At 53.0% G+C, this 18,384-nt stretch overlaps 1 protein-coding gene across 15 annotated transcripts in view; it reads left to right on the top strand.

The window, feature by feature from the left end:
• PTPRS (protein tyrosine phosphatase receptor type S) overlaps positions 1-18,384 on the top strand; it is a 140,235-nt gene that overhangs the window by 73,344 nt on the left and 48,507 nt on the right. For 8 of the 15 annotated variants that reach the window (XM_033195656.1, XM_033195657.1, XM_033195655.1 and 5 more), the window contains exons 5-8: positions 5,654-5,842; positions 7,914-7,922; positions 10,346-10,363; positions 13,052-13,162. In XM_033195656.1, coding sequence (XP_033051547.1) covers positions 5,654-5,842; positions 7,914-7,922; positions 10,346-10,363; positions 13,052-13,162 — 327 coding nt within the window. The remainder of the gene's footprint in view (positions 1-5,653; positions 5,843-7,913; positions 7,923-10,345; positions 10,364-13,051; positions 13,163-18,384) is intronic. The other 7 variants (XM_033195659.1, XM_033195663.1, XM_033195670.1 and 4 more) reach the window with 1 other exon arrangement.

The following is an 18,384-nucleotide window of genomic DNA, read 5'->3' on the forward strand; positions in this document are numbered from 1 at the left end:
GGCGACGTAGAGACCCCATACCCCGCTGTCCGAGTCTCTACCAAAAAAAATGTAAAACTTAGCCAGGTGTAGTGGTGCCTGCCTGAAGTCCCAGGTACTTAGGAGGCTGAGGCAGGAGGATCCCCTGAGCCCCGGAGGTCAAGGCTACAGGGGGCTATGATCATGCCACTGCACCCCAGTCTGGGTGACAAAGCAAGACCCTGTCTCTAAAATGGGGGCAGGGGGAGGGGGAAGAAAAGATAAAACCTCTGCTGTTGCGGTCTGGAAAGTCTTAATACTTTTCTAACAAGAGAGCCCCTCATTTCATTTGCCTGAGTCCCGGAGCCCGTCCTGCCGGGGGATGGAGGGAGGAGCAGGGGTGGAGTCAGCCCGCTGTGGCCCGCCCTGCTCCTCCCAGCAGATATTTTTGCCCTGACCTTTCCCGGGCACAGACGGAATAGCCTCCTCTTTTCCCGTGCCAGCCTCCACGCTGAGCACTCAGGGTGTTCAAAGGACAAGCTGTGAAGCCATCAACTGCCCGGTCCCCAGGAGTCTGGGAAAAATGCCCCCAGCGTCCATCCACACTCTTTTTTTTTTTTTTTTTTGAGACGGAGTTTTGCTCTTGTTGCCAGGCTGGAGTGCAATGGCGTGATTTTGGCTCACTGCAGCCTCCACCTCCCGGGTTCAAGCGATTCTCCTGTCTCAGCCTCCTGAGTAGCTGGGACTACCGGCACCCACCAGCACGCCTGGCTTATTTTTGTATTTTTAGTATATAAGGTTTCGCCATGTTGATCAGACTGGTCTCAAACTCCTGACCTCAGGTGATCCACCTCCTTGGCCTCCCAAAGTGCTGGGATTACAGGCATGAGCCACTGCGCCAGCCCACACTCTTTTTCTCTCTGCTCTCCAGCTGCCTGGAGGGGCCTGCCTGGACTGGGAGCTCATCCTTCCTGCCGGGGCCCAGGGCCTTGGATACCCTGTCCCCTCCCCACCCACCTTGCCACCAGCCCTGAGCTCCAGGCACCCCCGGCCAGTCACTGGCAGTTGGCGGGGGACCATCTGGACTGCCAGGGCCACTCCCTGCCTCCCTCCTCCTCTGCCATCTGATTGTGGACCCCGCACACGCCTCCCGCACTGTTGTTTCAATTAAGCTCCGAGGAACTGGGCACAGTGTGGTTCGCGATGTACGTTTTCGTTTAATTAGGTGCTCTCGGTAGCATCAGGCGGCCGAGGCCTCCCCCTGCACCCTGGCTGGCTGCTGCCCACACATGCTCATGGGGAGCCCTGCGGGGCCACATGCACACGGGAAATGCTCGCGTGTGAACACATGTGGGCGCAGCGCAAGCTTGAGCATGTACAAGCGTGAGCACACGTACCCACGTATGAATGAAATACAGGGTTCTCGTCGTCATCAAAGCCACCCTCGTAGGCACACAGGCATGCACACACACACACACGGGAATGCCCACAGACCCAGCTGTGGGCACCAAAACCAACTGACTGAGGCCCAGTCATTTTGGCCCTAATCTCTAATGAGGTCATCAGTAGCCAATCAGCCGAGTTTCTAGCTCGTCCGGGTCCCTGGCCCAGGAAGGACGGACAAGAGGCCTGAACCACCTCAGACAGCATCCAACCACGCCCCCTTCAGGGCCCCGATGGGTCCAGACCTGGTTGGGTGGAGGGCTTTTGCAGCCTATCCCGCTCAGCTTCTTCTGAGCTCAGCCAGGCCTGGGTTCAAATCCTTGCTACATGCTGGCTGTATGACCTGGAACAAGTGTGCATCTGCCTGGGCCTCCGTTTTCCCCTCTGTGAAAAAGGCTTGGAGGAGATCACAGGTTCTGTTGCCTGCACAGTGCCTGGGATGCTGTTAGTGCTCAGGGCTTTCCACTGGGGCTTTTTTTTTTTTTTTTTTTTTTTTTTTTTTTTTTTTGAGACAAGAGTCTCACTCTGTCGCCCAGGCTGGAGTGCAGTGGCCGGATCTCAGCTCACTGCAAGCTCCGCCTCCCAGGTTCACACCATTCTCCTGCCTCAGCCTCCCGAGTAGCTGGGACTACAGGCACCCGCCACCTCGCCCAGTTAGTTTTTTGTATTTTTTAGTAGAGATGGGGTTTCACCGTGTTAGCCAGGATGGTCTCGATCTCCTGACCTCATGATCCGCCCGTCTCGGGCTCCCAAAGTGCTGGGATTACAGGCTTGAGCCACCGCGCCCGGCCCCCACTGGGGCTTTTTCCCATCAAGCAGTGACCCCTGGGCTGGAACTGCTGCTCTCCTGTTACACTGGGGAGGCGGGGATTGATTCTGGCTGCACCTCCCTGGATCCTGCCCACCTCTCCTTTGCCCCATCTTGGCCTCCTGCCCTCCTGCTGCTTGCCTGGGGCTCAGTTTCCTCCCAAGATGGTGGCTTCCTGCCCACCTCTGTCCACAGCCACCCAGCCCTGTGCCCCATGTCCCATCTGGGCCTTTGCAAGCAAATACATGTGTGTTTTTAAAACAAACAGCAACATTGTCTACACCAGGAAGCAGCACACTTTTTCTTCAGAGCACCAGAAAGTAAATATTTTTGGCTCTACAGGCTGGACGGTCTCTGTCACAGCAACAACCCAAAACTCTGCCATTGTGGTGGGAAAGCTGAGAAATGAATGGGTGTGGCTGTGTGCCGATAAAACTTTATTTATTTATTTATTTGAGACGGGGGCTCGCTCTATCACCCAGGCTGGAGTGCAGTGACGCAATCTTAGCTCACTGCAACCTCCACCTCCTGGGTTTAAGTAATTCTTCTGCCTCAGCCTCTCGGGTAGCTGAGATTACAGGTGCCCACCACCACGCCTGGCTAATTTCTGTATTTTTAGTAGAGACGGGGTTTCACCATGTTGGCCAGGCTGGTCTCGAACTCCTCACCTCAGGTGATCCTCCTGCCTCGGCCTCCCACAGTGCTGGGATTACAGGTGTGAGCCCCTGCGGCCGGCCCATCTTGGTTTGTAGAGCACTCTGGATGTGAGGCAGCTTGTCACTCAGCCGGCTCAGCTCATCACCTCAGCCCAGAAGCACATTTCCACCGGTCGGGAACTCTGGGACCAGGAGATCCCAGGGAGCTGAGTTTCTCCTCCTTGTCCCCCGACCCCATCACCACCAGTCTCCATTTACCGTGGAGGGGAGCTAGAACCTCGCCACCCAAGAGGGATACCGAGCGCTGGAGACCTGGGGCCACTCACCGTGCTGGAGGATTGAGTGCTCAACCAGGATTGAGTTGTTCATTGATTGAGCTCCTACTGTATGCCCGGTTCTGTGCTGGGTGCTAGGGACGCAGATGCACCATTTCAGAGTTCCCTGCTGCAGAGAGGACAGCGGGGCGTGTAGGGACATTTACAGCAAGGGAGTTGGAGCTAGTCCCAGGTGGAGTTCCAATCAGTAGACAGATGCAGGAACGGGGATTCCAGGCCAAGGGAACAGAACAGGTGACCCGAGGGAGGGGGCTTGATGACTTTAAGAGCCGTGGAGGCCAGTGTGACTGGGCCAGAGAGAAAAAGAGAAGGGAAGGTGGCAGAGGCCAGCAGCAGACAAGCAGCCGGGGCTCCTTGTGAGGGTGGTGGGACCACAGAAGGGTGTACAGTGGGGGAGCAGTGTGGTTTATGTTTAGAAAGGCAGGCAGGTGCAGTGGCTCACGCCTGTATTCCAGGCACTTTGGGAGGCCAAGGTGGGCGGATCACAAGGTCAGGAGTTCGAGACCAGCCTGGCCAACATGGCAAAACCCCTTCTCTACTAAAAGTACAAAAATTAGCCGGGTGTGAAGTGCATGCCAGTGCCTTCCAGCCTGGCCAACAGAGAGACTCCATCTCAAAAAAAAAAAAAAAAAAGGTGTCTTCCAGGCCAGGCACAGTGGCTCATACCTGTAAAGTACCTGTAATCCCAGTGCTTTGGGAGGCCAAGGTGGGAGGATTCCTGAGCCCAGGAGTTTGAGACCAATCTGGGCAACATAGTGAGACCCTATCTCTATTTTATTTATTTTATTTTTATTTTTATTTTTTTTGAGACCGAGTCTCGCTCTGTCGCCCAGGCTAGAGTGCAGGGGCGTGATCTCAGCTCACTGCAACCTCCATCTCCCAAGTTCAAGTGATTTTTCTGCCTCAGTCTCCCGAGTAGCTGGGATTACAAGCGTGCACCATCACACCTGGTTAATTTTTTTTTTTTTTTTGAGGCGGAGTCTCGCTCTGTCGCCCAGACTGGAGTGCAGTGGCCGGATCTCAGCTCACTGCAAGCTCCGCCTCCCGGGTTTACGCCATTCTCCTGCCTCAGCCTCCCGAGTAGCTGGGACTACAGGCGCCCGCCACCTCGCCCGGCTAGTTTTTTTTTTTTTTGTATTTTTAGTAGAGACGGGGTTTCACCGTGTTAGCCAGGATGGTCTCGATCTCCTGACCTCGTGATCCGCCCGTCTCGGCCTCCCAAAGTGCTGGGATTACAGGCTTGAGCCACCGCGCCCGGCCAATTTTTGTTTTTAATAGAGATGGGGTTTCACCATGTTGACCAGGCTGGTTCTTAAACTCCTAGCCTTAAGGGATCCACCTACCTCGGCCTCTCAAAGTGCTGGGATTACAGGCATGAGCCACCATGCCCAGCTGATATATCTATCTGTCTGTCTGTCTATCTACAAAAATTTTTTAAAAGATAAAAAGGGCCAGGCGCGGTGGCTCAAGTCTGTGATCCCAGCACTTTGGGAGGCCGAGACGGGCGGATCACGAGGTCAGGAGATCGAGACCATCCTGGCTAACACGGTGAAACCCCGTCTCTACTAAAAAATACAAAAAACTAGCCGGGCGAGGTGGCGGGCGCCTGTAGTCCCAGCTACTCGGGAGGCTGAGGCAGGAGAATGGCGTAAACCCAGGAGGCGGGGCTTGCAGTGAGCTGAGATCCGGCCATTGCACTCCAGCCTGGGCGACAGAGCGAGACTCCGTCTCAAAAAAAAAAAGATAAAAAGAAAGGAGTCCTCAGGCTGCTGTAAATGAACCCACTCAGCACTGTGGACTGTGGGGCCAGGTTTGTGCTTATACATAGCAGGAGGCAGAGCATCTCTGAGCCCCACCCAGTCCATTCCACGAGCACCCACCCCCAAGTCATGACAACTTCAGATATCCCCAGACATCGCCCAGTGTCTCCCAGGGCAGCAGAACCACCCCCCAGTGAGAAATATTCTAGCCTGCTCAGTTCCCTCACACAAGCCTCCCCCTTGTACAGAAGAGGGACCCAGCCATGTGCAGTGGCTCATGCCTGTAATCTCAGTGCTTTGGGAGGCAGAAGTGGTAGGATTGCTTGGAGCCAGGAGTTTGAGACCAGCCTGGACAACACAGCAAGACCCCCTCTCTACAAAAATTTTAAAAATTAGCCAGGCATGGTGGCACGTGCTTATAGTCCCAGCTATTCAGGAGGCTGAGGCAGGAGGATCACTTGAGCCCAGATCATTGAGACTGCAGTGAGCTGTGATTGTGCCACTGCACTTGAGACAGCAAGACCCTGTCTCAAAAAAAAAGAGAACTGGCTGTAAAGGATGGCACCCAGGGCTGAGGTCACGCAGCCAGGCAGGAGCTGGACCTGTGGCCGGGCACTCCCTGAGCCGCAGGCTGGAGGGGTGGCCGTGCAGTGCTCAGAACCATGCCCATTTCTCGCCTGTCTCTGCCCTCAGAGGACCAGCTGCCCTCTGGCTTCCCCAACATCGACATGGGCCCGCAGTTGAAGGTGGTGGAGCGGACACGGACAGCCACCATGCTCTGTGCGGCCAGCGGCAACCCTGACCCTGAGATCACCTGGTTCAAGGACTTCCTGCCCGTGGATCCTAGTGCCAGCAATGGACGCATCAAACAGCTGCGATCGGGTGAGTGTGGGTGGCTGACAGGACGTGGGAGTCTCAGAGGGCAGCAGGGGGCAGGGAGCATCTGCAGGCCCCAAGCTGTGGGGACTACTGGAGGACAGACAGACAGTGTGCGGCCGTGGCAGGCATTGGCACTGGAGGAGTGGAGGCAAATGTCTTCAAAGCCGCACACTGAGGTTATCAGGGGGCACAGATGGGCATGAGTACCGGGGAGCTGCAGCCAGTGGTAGAAGAAGAATGCTTCAACACCTGGCCAGTGAAGATATAATGGATGCAGACACACACAAGGGTGGGGAGTTATATAGGGCCATGGTGGGGGGAGAGTGCCTCCCATACTCAGGCAGTGAGATCACGACTGTCACCCACAGACTGTTGTGGGTGATAGGAAGCCACTGAGGGGGCTGGGCGCAGTGGCTTATGCTTGTAATCCGAGCTCTTTGGGAGGCCAAGGCAGAAGGCTTGCTTGAGGCCAGGAGTTTGAGACCAGCATGGGCAATGTAGCAAGACCCTCATCTCTAAAAAGAAAGCAAGCAAGCCACCAAGAATGGTGGGTATTGGGAGTGTCCAAGCATTGGGAGACAGACAAGCAGAAGTGTCAGTGAGCCATGGAGGGTGAAAAGGGGAGACCAGCTTCAATGGGTATGTAATAGGGAGCTATGGAAGGTGGCAGAGAGAGAGCATCCTCTATACGGAAGCAGTAGGCATGTCCAGTGAGACTACAATGGGACCCAGACAGGCAGGAGTAGTGGAAGCTGTGTAAGGCAATGGTAAGTGTCCAGAGGTGACAGGTAAGGTGATGGGGAGCCATAGAAAACTACAGGGAGAGAGTGTCTCCAAGGCTGAGCAGTAAGAACATCATGAGACAAAGACAAGCAGAGGTGATGGCGGGGCTTCAGGTCTGTAATGGGGCACCGACGGGCAGTCCAGCCTCTCTGTTCGGGCCCTAGGGGGGCTAGGGAGACCTTGGGACACCCAGAGCCTTGGGGTTGGGCGGTTCCACCATTGTGTCTCCACAAAGCACCCACGTGGCCCATCTGCGGGTCCATCTGTCTGGGGGGCTGTGTCTGCGTGTGTGTCGTCCCCCCGCTTCACGACATGTCCACGTGTGCATGTCTGGGCTCCCCGTGCCGGCCTGGCCTGCCTCCCGCATGTGGGCACAGGCGTGCAGGTCTCGCCGCTGTCATACACGGGCCTCCCTTCCCCCACCTGGAGCAAAGTGTCCGCCTGCATCTCGGCCACACGTGCACCCACGTTGCAGTCACTCCCGTGCCTGTGCACACAGGGCGGTGACCCGCGCACGTGCCTCTCAGCCCGCACCTCCCTAGTGCTCGTGCGTGGGGACACACGTGGTGGAGCTGTGTCTCCATACATTGGGAGAGCCCACATGCGGCTGCACATGCGTGTGTGTCTGTGTCATGGATTTACTGTTTTCAGTTGTGCCGGGCTTGACGCCCTGCCTTCATTCAGGTCACTGTTGAGATCACCCTGCACCTCTTTTTGCTGTCTCTCTCCCCTTCCTCCGAGGACCCCGCCACGGAGCACCCCTCTTGCAGCAGTCCCTCCCCGAATCACCCCAGTGCCCCGCACTCACTGCCCATCCTTGCCCCCCACCAAAGAGCCCACCTACCCGTTTTCCGCTTTCTGCTCCTCCTCCTTAGTGAAAACCAAGCCACAAAAAAGATCAGACATGGAGCCCGGAATCTCTTCCCTGGAGAGACTCAGACCTCACACTGGGGGGACAAATTGCCTCCCCTCTCCCAGCCCGGCTGAGGATGTTTGCAGCTCCGAGGCCTCTGCAAACAGGGGAGCGGTGGCCTCAGTTTCCCCATAAAACATGCCTATTTCCTTGTGTTCTGGTGACCTCTGCAGGATCGAATGTCTAACGCCTGCTAGGTGCTTAGTGAACATAAGCCACTTTAGGAACCATAAGAAATGTTATTATTATTATTATTATTATTCTGAGCGTCCCCCTCTCTTCCCCCGCCCTCCCCTCCTCGATGAGGACACAGGATTCTTCGTAACCACCTGTTAACTTCCTGTTCTCTTTTCTTATCCTCCTGTTGTAAACGTTCAGAAACCTTTGGTAAGTCTGATTTCATCACCACGTCAACAACTAACGCCCCATCCCCTTTGTGCCCCTTCTGCCCCCTTCTCCTCACCAAACTAACAGCCACCGTGATGGTAACTGTGACCCACTCTGCCTGGTATGTTTACTAACGCCCTCTCCCTCCTCCCCACAACGAGCCCCTCAGCCCTCCCCAGCTGGGCACTAGTGTGCAGCAGAGAAAAAAACCCAAAGGAAAAGAGGAAAAGAGACAAGTCCACAAGGGGCCAGGCAGACCTCAGAGTGGAGGCTGAGGGGGGTTCAGAGGCATCCTCAGGCTCATGGAACTTTGCACCTAACAACATATCCTCCCCCACTTTCTTCTTGGCCTTAGCCCTGCTGGAAAAGGATTTAATTACAGAAGTTTGGGGGCTGGGGCTGGGCATGGGGTGGAGATTTTTCCAGCGTAGTTGCTACTGGGCACTACTCATCCACTTTTCTCAGCATTCAGCCTGAATCCCCTGAAATCAGTTGTGGGACTAATTCATACTAAAGTGAGAGTGACTGATGTCAGTCTATGATATCAGTCCTTTCCTCTCTCTCGGGTGGGAAGTGGAACACCTTTTAATGTCTAAGAGATACATTGTTTCCGCTCAATAGAATAGCCCTGAGTGATTTGGCCAGCTTGAAAAGACTTCTTTTTTTTTTTTTTTTTTTGAGGCGGAGTCTCGCTCTGTCGCCCGGACTGGAGTGCAGTGGCCAGATCTCAGCTCACTGCAAGCTCCGCCTCCTGGGTTTCCGCCATTCTCCTGCCTCAGCCTCCCAAGTAGCTGGGACTACAGGCGCCCGCCACCTCGCCCGGCTAGTTTTTGTATTTTTAGTAGAGACGGGGTTTCACCGTATTAGCCAGGATGGTCTCGATCTCCTGACCTCGTGATCCGCCCGTCTCGGCCTCCCAAAGTGCTGGGATTACAGGCTTGAGCCACCGCGCCCGGCCAAGACTTCTTTTTTTTGAGACAGTCTTAATCAGTCACCCAGGCTGGAGTACAATGGCACCATCTCAGCTCACTAAAGTCTGCGCCTCCCCAGTTCAGGCAATTCTGCTGCCTCAGTCTCCTGAGTAGCAGGGATTACAGGCACCCGCCACCACACCCGGCTAATTTTTGGATTTTTAGTAGAGACCGGGTTTTACCATGTTGGCCAGGCTGGTCTCAAACTCCTGACCTCAGGTGATCTACCTGTCTCAGCTTCCCAAAGTGCCAGGATTACAGGCGTGAGCCACTGGGCCGGCTTGGAAAGACTTTCTATAACCCTGGCTTCCACCATCGTCATCCCAATGTCCTAGCAAAGGCCAGCCTGGATTTCCACTGACTCGGATTCCACTTCTCCAGGGTGTAACTTTAGGCAAATTCCCATTTGCTCCCCTGTAAAGGGTGCAGAGTGGCCTCACAAGGATACCTCGAAAGATAATACAGGAACCCCGAAAAGTTCAGGCCAGAAGCTCCTCAGCCCAGGAGGCCGGAGAGCTAGGCTCAGTGCCCACCACTGCCTCCTGATGGGACCTCAGAGATTCCCCTCTGAGCCTCAGTTGGCCCATCTGTAAAATGGGTTTGGGCCGCGCAGAATGAGCTGTTTTTTCACGTGTCTGGCCGCTCCTGGCAGATCCAGGTCTTAGGATCATCTTGGCCCTAGCCAGCCGAGTTATCAAGTTATCGGCAATCAGCAGCAGAGAGAAGAGAGCCCAAAACTTCTCCCTGGATCTTGAGCAGAGGGGGTAACATTTCAGCCCTGAGCCACTTTTCCCTGCTTTGCAGTTAACCGTCCCTGCCCCCAAGGCCCAGATAAACAGGTCTTTCCTCTTTTCCTCTTGGTAAAAAGGCTGCAGGCCTCTCCCCGTCCCTCCTACTTGGCCTGTCTGTGACACCCTTCCTTGGCTGTATTAATGCCTGGCCCTGGGGCACTAACCCCACCCACCTCCCTGTCTCTAACAAGATAATTCCTGTTGCTCCTTGTCCCTTCCTAGTTCTGGACTTGAAAACAGTCCCTTGCTGGGCTCCCTAAGAAGGAAAGAAGGAAGGCAGGGGTCATGAACCTCTCTCCCTTGGCCCAGAGGGAAGGCCACCAAAGGCCCAGGCTGACAGACCTCCCCTGGGCATAGAGACGCCCCTCAACCCGTCCAGAGAGTCTTCTAGACTCCATCCTCCACCCCCAGAGATTCCTGCCTCCTACAGGAAGCCCTCCTGCTTTGACAAGCCCTCAGACCTCACCCTGCTCTTAGGAGGCCTCTTGCAGCTTCATCAGCAAAGCCTGCGGGGTCCATATGCCCAGGGCTGGCTCGATCCCCTCCCGGGGGCAGAGTGCAGAGGCCTGGCTTATGGCCCCGGCCCAGCTTCCCTGGGGCCCCCTGGCCCCCCCACGACCACCTTGTGACATTCACCTGGTTCTCTCTGCTTCCCTTACAGAAAGCACTCCGATTCGAGGTAAGAGGCTCCTCACTCACCCACCCACTCATGCTCTCTCTCGCTGCCCACTCAGCCCCTCAGGCTCCGCAGGGGCCGTCCCCAGGCCCGCTTCCATGCGTGTCCACCCTGCCACCACCCTCGTTCCACCCAGTGTTAGTCTGGTCTCTGCGTCTGTGTCTGTGTCTGTGGCCGGGGGGGTGCTGAATGTGGCCGAGGTGACTTCTCAGGTCACCTGACTGTGGAAGGCCGGGGGGCTCTCTCCCCCGCTGGGAAGGACCCTACCTGGCAAGACCCCCAGAGTGCTGGGAGCCCCGTGTTGTTTAGCCACCTCTAAAATGAGCAGTGCAGGCCGGGCGCAGTGGCTCACGCCTGTAATCCCAACACTGTGGGAGGCCGAGGCAGGTGAATCATCTGAGGTCAGGAGTTCAAGACCAGCCTGGGCAGCAAGGTCAAACCCCATCTCTACTAAAAACACAAAAATTAGCTGGGCGTGGTGGCGGGCGCCTGTAATCCCAGCTACTTGGGAGGCTGAGGCAGGAGAATCGCTTGAACCCGGGTGGCAGAGGTTGCGGTGAGCCACCAAGATCATGCCATTGCGACTCCAGCCTGGGTGACAGAGAGAGACTCTGTCTCAAAAAAAAAAAAAAAAAAATGCAAAGTGGGCCTTCCAGCTCCACAGTTCTTTCTGATCTGGAGGGTCTAACGCAAGGACACGTAGAGACGTGCTCTCAGGTCAGTCTGCTCCATCCCTTATCCACCACCCAACTGCTGCCTCAGAGAAGAGCCAAGAGAAGGCCTGAGTGGGAACCCTGGGGAAGAATCAGTGTCCAACCCTACCTTTGCTACAAATGCTGTGTGACCTAGAGCAGTCTCCTGACCCTCTCTGGGCCTCCTTAGTGATGGAGATAACTGCCTGCTTCCCAGAACCTCGAGGTCAAGGAAGAATAGGCAGTGTTCAATGGAGGCAGAGTCTTTATCCATGACCTCCAGAGAGAATCCCCCGATTTGTGGGTCCCTGTCTTTTCTGTGGGATAATCACAAACAAGACTGGAAAGCTCAGTCTGGATGTTTGGATCCTTGGTGCCGTAGGCTCTGATTGAAGCCTGTGATTCAGACACATTTGGGGATACTCACTCATCTTCATTTACTCATGTTCGACAGGCACTTGGGTCCAGGCCTGTGATTCAAACATACTTAGATATGTTACACTAAGTTTTATTTACTTAGGAGAATAAGGACTTTGATCCAGGCCTGTGATTACAAACATACGTGTGGAAACTTTTGCCTTATTTTTTATTTTTGGGCACTCAAGTTTTTAGCAAGGCCTGTAATTTAATACATACTCAGCTTCATTTACTTGTGAAAATGAAGGACTTGTTTCAGGCATGTAGTTTCAGATATCTTTGGGGAAATCTTGGCCTCGTTTTCATTTACTCATGGGCACAGTAGTGTTTGATCAAGGCCTGTGATTTCAGATATTCTTGAGAAGGTTCATTCATTTTTATATGTTCATTGGAAGTGAAGTCTTTGATTTGGGCCTGTGATTTCAAATGTATTAAGGGGAAATCAGTTCTATTTTCATCTACTCATGAACACCAAGACCTTGGATTTTTGCCTGTGGTATTTAAATTTTAAATATGCCTGTGATTTGAAAAATTGCCGTCTTCTTTATATCTGTATTTACTCATGACCAACAAATTCTTTGATCCAGGCTTGGGGCATTTTAGCCTCAACTTTACTTGTGAGTATAAGAGGCTTTCAATCAGACCCCTGATTTCAAACACTTTTGAAAATTTAATCTAATCCTTGTGTACCTATGAGCATCATAGAATTGGGTCTAGGACCATAATTTTAAACACACTCGACGAAGTCTATTCAATTACTCATGAGCACCAGGATATTGACTTCAGGCCTGCGGTTTTAAATACAAGCAGGTAAATTCAGACTTTTACTTCGACGACTTAAAATACTTGGGGAAATTCTGACTTCTCTTCAATCATTTTCAGGCCAGAAGGCTTGGATCCATGGCTTTGATTTCAAACATACTTGATACACACCAGCCTCAACGTTTTTTACTTTAGCTACCTCAGGGTATAACCTAATCCTGAAATTTCAAACACGCCTGAAGAAGTACAACCCTGTCTCCATTTACTTATGGGCGTTGAGGACTTTGAGGACTAGGATTCCAAACACAATTGAGGAACCCAGACCCATGTTCATTTACTCATGGGCACTTAAAGAAACAAAGCAACCACCGGCTCCCTGAATTTTCACTTGATTTGTGGTGGGCCCCTTTAGGTCCCTGGATCTATCAAATGATGGTTATGAGTTGTAAATGCCAACCCACTCTTTCCTTCTGGCCGGGAGAGCATCACTTAGTGCTTTCTCAACCACACTTTTCTCCAGCTTTGTAATTCAACTTGGCAGTCATGAAGCAGCAGCCTCATGACCAGCTGCTTTTCCACTGCGAGTGGAGAATTTGCTGGGGAATCTGGTGTGTCCAGGCCCTGGTGGGGCTAGATGTGGGGGTGGAGGTTATACAAGGCCTGGCTGAGCTGGGGTTTCCAGGTTTTCTCACATCTTATCTGCCTCTCTGGCCCAGCCAGAACAGGAGACAGGCCAGACAACACTCTGGTGGGACAGCTTTCCCCTGCTCACTCCTGGGCCCCCCTCTGACAGACCAAGCATTCTCCCCTCTTCCCACAGGAGCCCTGCAGATTGAAAGCAGTGAGGAAACCGACCAGGGCAAATACGAGTGTGTGGCCACCAACAGCGCCGGCGTGCGCTACTCCTCACCTGCCAACCTCTACGTGCGAGGTAGGGAACGCCGTGTCCAGGTCAAAGGCAGGGACCCGCCCCGTCCCATCCCCCTCCCTCCTCGGGCTCACCGCCTCCGGGCTCCCCCGTCCCCTGCACACCCAAGCAGGAAGGCCCCTCCCCGGTCGCGGTGGGACTTGGCCGAGGCGGCGTCCCTCTCTGGGCCTCAGTTTCCTTACGTGTAGAATGGGGGCAGCTTAAATTCCCTTCCTCGTGCCTTGCAACAGATGCCCCGTGGGCAGCAGGGCTCTGGGGAGGCAGTGATGGTGGGGTAGGAAGGCGTGGGGCAGGGTGAGGGGGTGAGTCTTGGGCCTACAGGGCCAGGGGAGCCTGCAGGCCTCTGCCCCACCCCACCCCACCCGCCTGCCCACCCGAGTTGGCTTCTGTGGCGTGTCGTGCCTTCCCGTGCTGTGTGCTGGCTTTGCTTCTCCCAACTTTGTGGCCTCGTAGCTCCCCGCTTCACTGCCCCCCCAATCCAGAGCCCTCAATCTAGAAGTTGGGGAGGGGTCTTCGAGGCTGCCCCCCCGCCCCCCACCGGCTGGTCCAGAGCCCGGTGCCGTCTGTCTCTTCCTAATGACTCTCGGAGAAGGACAGTCCAGGCCGTTGGGAGGCGGGGGCCACAGCGGGCACAGGCACCCGAGGGGCTCGGTAGTTGCACCAAGCTGGGGCAGGCACGGCACCCAGCGAAGCTTGTTGCTCTCGGTTTCCAGTTCCCACTCAGTCATGCCCAGCAGCGTGGGGGCCTCGCCCCAGCACCTCCCCACTCCCCGGCCCCAAGGAAGCTTCTTTCCTTGTGGGTCCCTGGGTGCTGCCTCCAAGGTGCCAGGGGGCTCCCTTGCCCCGAGATTCCTCCGTTGGCCTCCTCTTATCTCGTGTGTTGGCTCTTGGGTCTTTTCAGAAGTTGTAGTCTTCCTCCTCCTCCTCCTCCTCCTCCTCCTCCCTTTTTCACCTCCTAGTAGCTGTTTCTGATCAGATTTGTGGTAGAAACAGCTTCTGCCAGGATGCCAGGGCCTCATTCAATCCCCTGGGCTGCCCCAGTTAGCGCTATATAATTGACTCAATCACATCCTTCTCTGGGCCTCAGTTTCCCCCAAGCGAAGTGCCAATCCCTAGTCATTCTCCATCCAGGAGGCCGTGTGGCTCATCCCCCGCCCACAGACCCTCACTCACCACCTTCGTCCTCACCATCCACAGCACCCGCTGGCCCTGAAGTGACTCCTTGGTCCTGGACCTGGGGTTTTGCATTTTGTCTGTGAGGAGGAGGCCGCATGGAGGGGGAGGGGATGGGAATGTGGGTGTATGGGCGGGTGGTGGGTAGGGGCACGTCTGATCCGCTGTCACGGCACCTCTGGTGAGTTGTAACGCGTTCGTGACTCTAGCTGACTGGTCTTCACCTAACCTGCTTATTTCTCTGCCAACACCTGGGATGGGGGTTTGTAAATCCAGCAGGGCTCAAAAGAGTGTGGACAGCGGGTATGGGGCAGGGAGCCGGGTGGGGCCTTTAGTGAGGGTGCAAGAAGGTGGGGGGGGGCTTCTGTGTCCTCATCGCCCAGAGGTGGGGTCCCCAGCATGAGCCTCCATCCTCTTGGGGGCAGTTGAGGGGGTGAGGTTCCACTTCCCCATCTTTGTCTGGGTCTTAGATGCTCCAGAATCAAGCTTAGAAAAGAATGGAGAAAGGCAAATGTAGATCTTGTATGTCAAGGGCAGAGTGGAAAAAAGACAAAAAGGTCATTGCTGTTCTTTTTATTTTTTAATTTTAATTTTTTTTTTTGGTTTAAAGAAAAAAAAAACAACAAACTATTGCAGCTTTTAGCCTTGGGAAGTCCTCTTTTTACTCTCTGTATCTCCCCTATTTTTTTCTCTTCTTCCCATGTCATTGTGTTCCGCATCAAACCCCCTTTACATCCCTCAGAGCTTCGAGAAGGTTGGTGTGTTTTTTTCTTTTTTACTTTCTTTACCCACATTTTTACATTCTGAAAATGACACGCACACACACAAAACACATGTAGACACCACACGGACACACGCTGACACGCACACGAAAAAATAGAAAAATGAACAACAGTTTTAAAAGATGGAATATGAATCATAAGCACAAAGCAAACTAAACAAAAAAAAAAAACCGCCAAGCGAGAGCAAAACCCAGAAAGACACGAAAATCTCAGCCGCGCCCAGCCCGGCCTAGGGCCGGCCGCACACATGCGATGCTTGCATTATGGTCGCCTCTGCATCCGTTGGTAATGTTGTTGCTAAGTTTTTTGCACTCCTCGTCGTCATGGTAACTTGGGCCTGATGCATGCTGGGAGAATGTAAAAATTTCTCTGCATGCCTCTCTTGTCGGTTTGGTTTGGTGAATTCCCAACGCCTTCTGTTGGAGTGTTTCTCGTCTTCGTTCCGTTTTTCTCTTTTGGTTTTCTTTTTTCCTTTTTCTTTACTTTTTTCTTTTTTCTTTTTTTCTTTGGTTTTGTTTCGTTTTGGGGGGAAAAATCAAGTGGTTCTTTTTTCCCCTCCCATTCCCTTCACCTGATCCTCTTCTCCCCCAAAGTGACTCGTCTTTGGTTCTGTCTTGTTTCTGTGCTCTTTGGTTTTGGTTTCTTGGGTTGAGCTGTTCTGTGGTTGTTCTCCAAACGCATTGTGATTTAAAAGCCAGTGTTCCTGTCCCAGCTATCATCCAGGAGGGCAGAAGGGATCCCACAGCTGGGATGCCAGGGCAGAACGTGACCACTTAAGCACAAGGGCACAAGGGAGGTGGCACAGACAGATGGCAGGAGGTTAGAACATGGGTGGGATATGTGGGGAGAGCAGCCCAAATTTCCTGACCTCACTGGCCAGCCCCTCTTTCCCCAGAGGTAGTAACTCAGCTCCCTGCCTCCAGGCAGCCATGTTGGAAGGAAGCTTAAGCAGGCGAAGTATTCCTATCCTTCTGCCTCGGAATGAGACTGCCTCCTGCGCTCCCAAATAAGCCCAAACCCAGGCATTTGAAGTACTGCTGAATGTGCACTAGCATTTTGAGTTCTTACTCATTTTAGTGACGTATCCAAATATGGACTGTGGTCAGTTTTAAATGAGGGGAGAGGGCAATAACAGCACCATCTTCACAGGACCGTGCATACTTGGTATGTAATCGGCACTCGAAATGGCAGCTGCTGTGATGACTGTATGCATTCTAACTGGGTACCAATCCAGAAGTGCCCGTTAGGAGATGTAGCCTGACAGACTTTGGAAGAAAGACTTGGCCAGTTGTCTGACCTGGAACACTATGCCTCTGCCTCCCAGGCAGCACTGGCTGTTTCCCCCATCCCCTCTCAGACTCTGAGCCCAGTCACAGGTGTCTTTTGTCCAGCAACACAGCATGGTCACTTTCTGAGTACCTGAGCATCAGAGCTGTGGAATTCTGGAAACAGCCCAGGGGAACCTTGGACACAGCCTCTCCCCTGCTCTCTCTGCCTCCCCAACTCTCCCTCTGCTTCTCTTTCTCTTTTTCAACTCTCTTTCTCTCTGTGTGTCTCTCACTCTTGCAAATCTTCAGAGATGCACACCCCCCCCATCTTCTGCTCCCCTCCCCAAGAAAAGGCATGCCCTTGAGAGTCTTACTCCAACCTCTGAATAAAAAACACCCCCCAATAAAATATCCATGTAGATTTTTAAACACTAACCCCAGCTGACTACCCAATTTAGACAATCTTGAGGACAGAAGCCAGACTTGGGAATCACCTTTTCCCCCTCTTGTCCCTCACCCACCTTCTCTAAACTTGCCAATTATTAAATCCTGGACCAAGTTGGCAAGAGGACTTTAGATGCAGTAAGATCTCCTTGTTAACCCAGCATGAGAGCTGCCAGGCTGACCCTCAGAGCAGTGCCAAAAGATGGGAGAAAAGGGGCTCCCAGCCCCTCCACCAAAGCTAGGTCCTGGTGCATTGGAACTGAGTGAACAGAGGGTCTCTGAAGATCACTTGGACTTTCTGGGCAGTACAGCCCAGAAAGTGATGAGAGCACAGGCTCTGGACTCTGGCAGACCTGGATTCCAGTCTTGTCTGTGCCCCTCCCTGGCTATGTGACCTTGAACTAGTCACTTGACCACTGGAGTCCCCACTTCCTCATGTGAACAGTAGAGATCATAAATGAACTTCGATCACAGGTTAGTTGGAAGGATTTCATTGAACTAAGTGCTTGTCAAGTGCTCTGTGTAACAAGCATTGCCAGTAGGATTGTTGTAAATAAAGGATTCAAGCAAATGATCTGGGCAAGTCACTTCACTTCTTTGTGGGTCTTAGTTTCCCTGTTATGTACTTCACATGTCCACTGTTTGAATAAGATGGCATATGGGAAACTTTTAAAAATAATTGTAGGGCAGAAGCTAATTCATTTGCTCAGACCTCATTTTTCGCTAGTGCTTTCCTGAGCTCATCTCATGATCTCATTTTCTCCTGGCTCCAACCCCATCCCCATGAAATCAGTGGCCTCCCCAGAGCCATAGCTCTCATTTTCCCCACTGTCATTTCCCAGGAAGTTCTGTGGCCACAGAAAGGGACAACAAAGGCCTGTGTTAAGTACAAGGCTACCCTTGCAGATAAGTACCAGCCCACCAGAAGCGATGAGCTACCTGGCATGTTCTGAAAGCAACAAGTATTTACATTGTTGCCAGAGCAGCCCATCACAGGAATTAATTGCAAAAAGGGGGAAAAATGTAACTTCTAATCTCTTACTTAATTTTTAAACTGACACATCTCCAGCTTTGGCTGACTCTGGGTGGAACAGGGGGTAAAATATTCAGACTTGCCCTTCTCCTGAAATTTATCTCTGGGATCCAAAGGGCTGAAGTCAAAATTGTGTCCATTTTAAAAAAATACAACTGGGAGCTCCACTCCCGGCTATAGTTGAATTCTCCTTCCTCCGGCTTTTGACAAGGTGGGAAGATGATCAGATTATATTCTACCTGACTGTGAATGTTCTTTTCTGGTTCTTTAAAACTCTAAGCCTTTAGAGTATGAGTTAGTTGCTAGAGGTAGTGTCTTTACCACCTGGTATGAGTTAGTAGCTAAAGGTAGTGTCTTTACTACCTGGTCTAGCAACATAGCATTATTGAAACATGGTGCACAGGACCCATGTAAATGGTCCTCTGATGCCAGGGGAACTTGGAACAAGCTGGAGACATCAGGAGGAATTTTCTTTTTCTTTTTTTCTTTTCTTCCCTTTTTTTTGAGACGGAGTCTCGCTCTGCT

This window comes from Trachypithecus francoisi, unplaced genomic scaffold (genome assembly GCF_009764315.1).
Source record: "Trachypithecus francoisi isolate TF-2019V2 unplaced genomic scaffold, Tfra_2.0 Lachesis_group5, whole genome shotgun sequence".
Taxonomy (NCBI): domain Eukaryota; kingdom Metazoa; phylum Chordata; class Mammalia; order Primates; family Cercopithecidae; genus Trachypithecus; species Trachypithecus francoisi.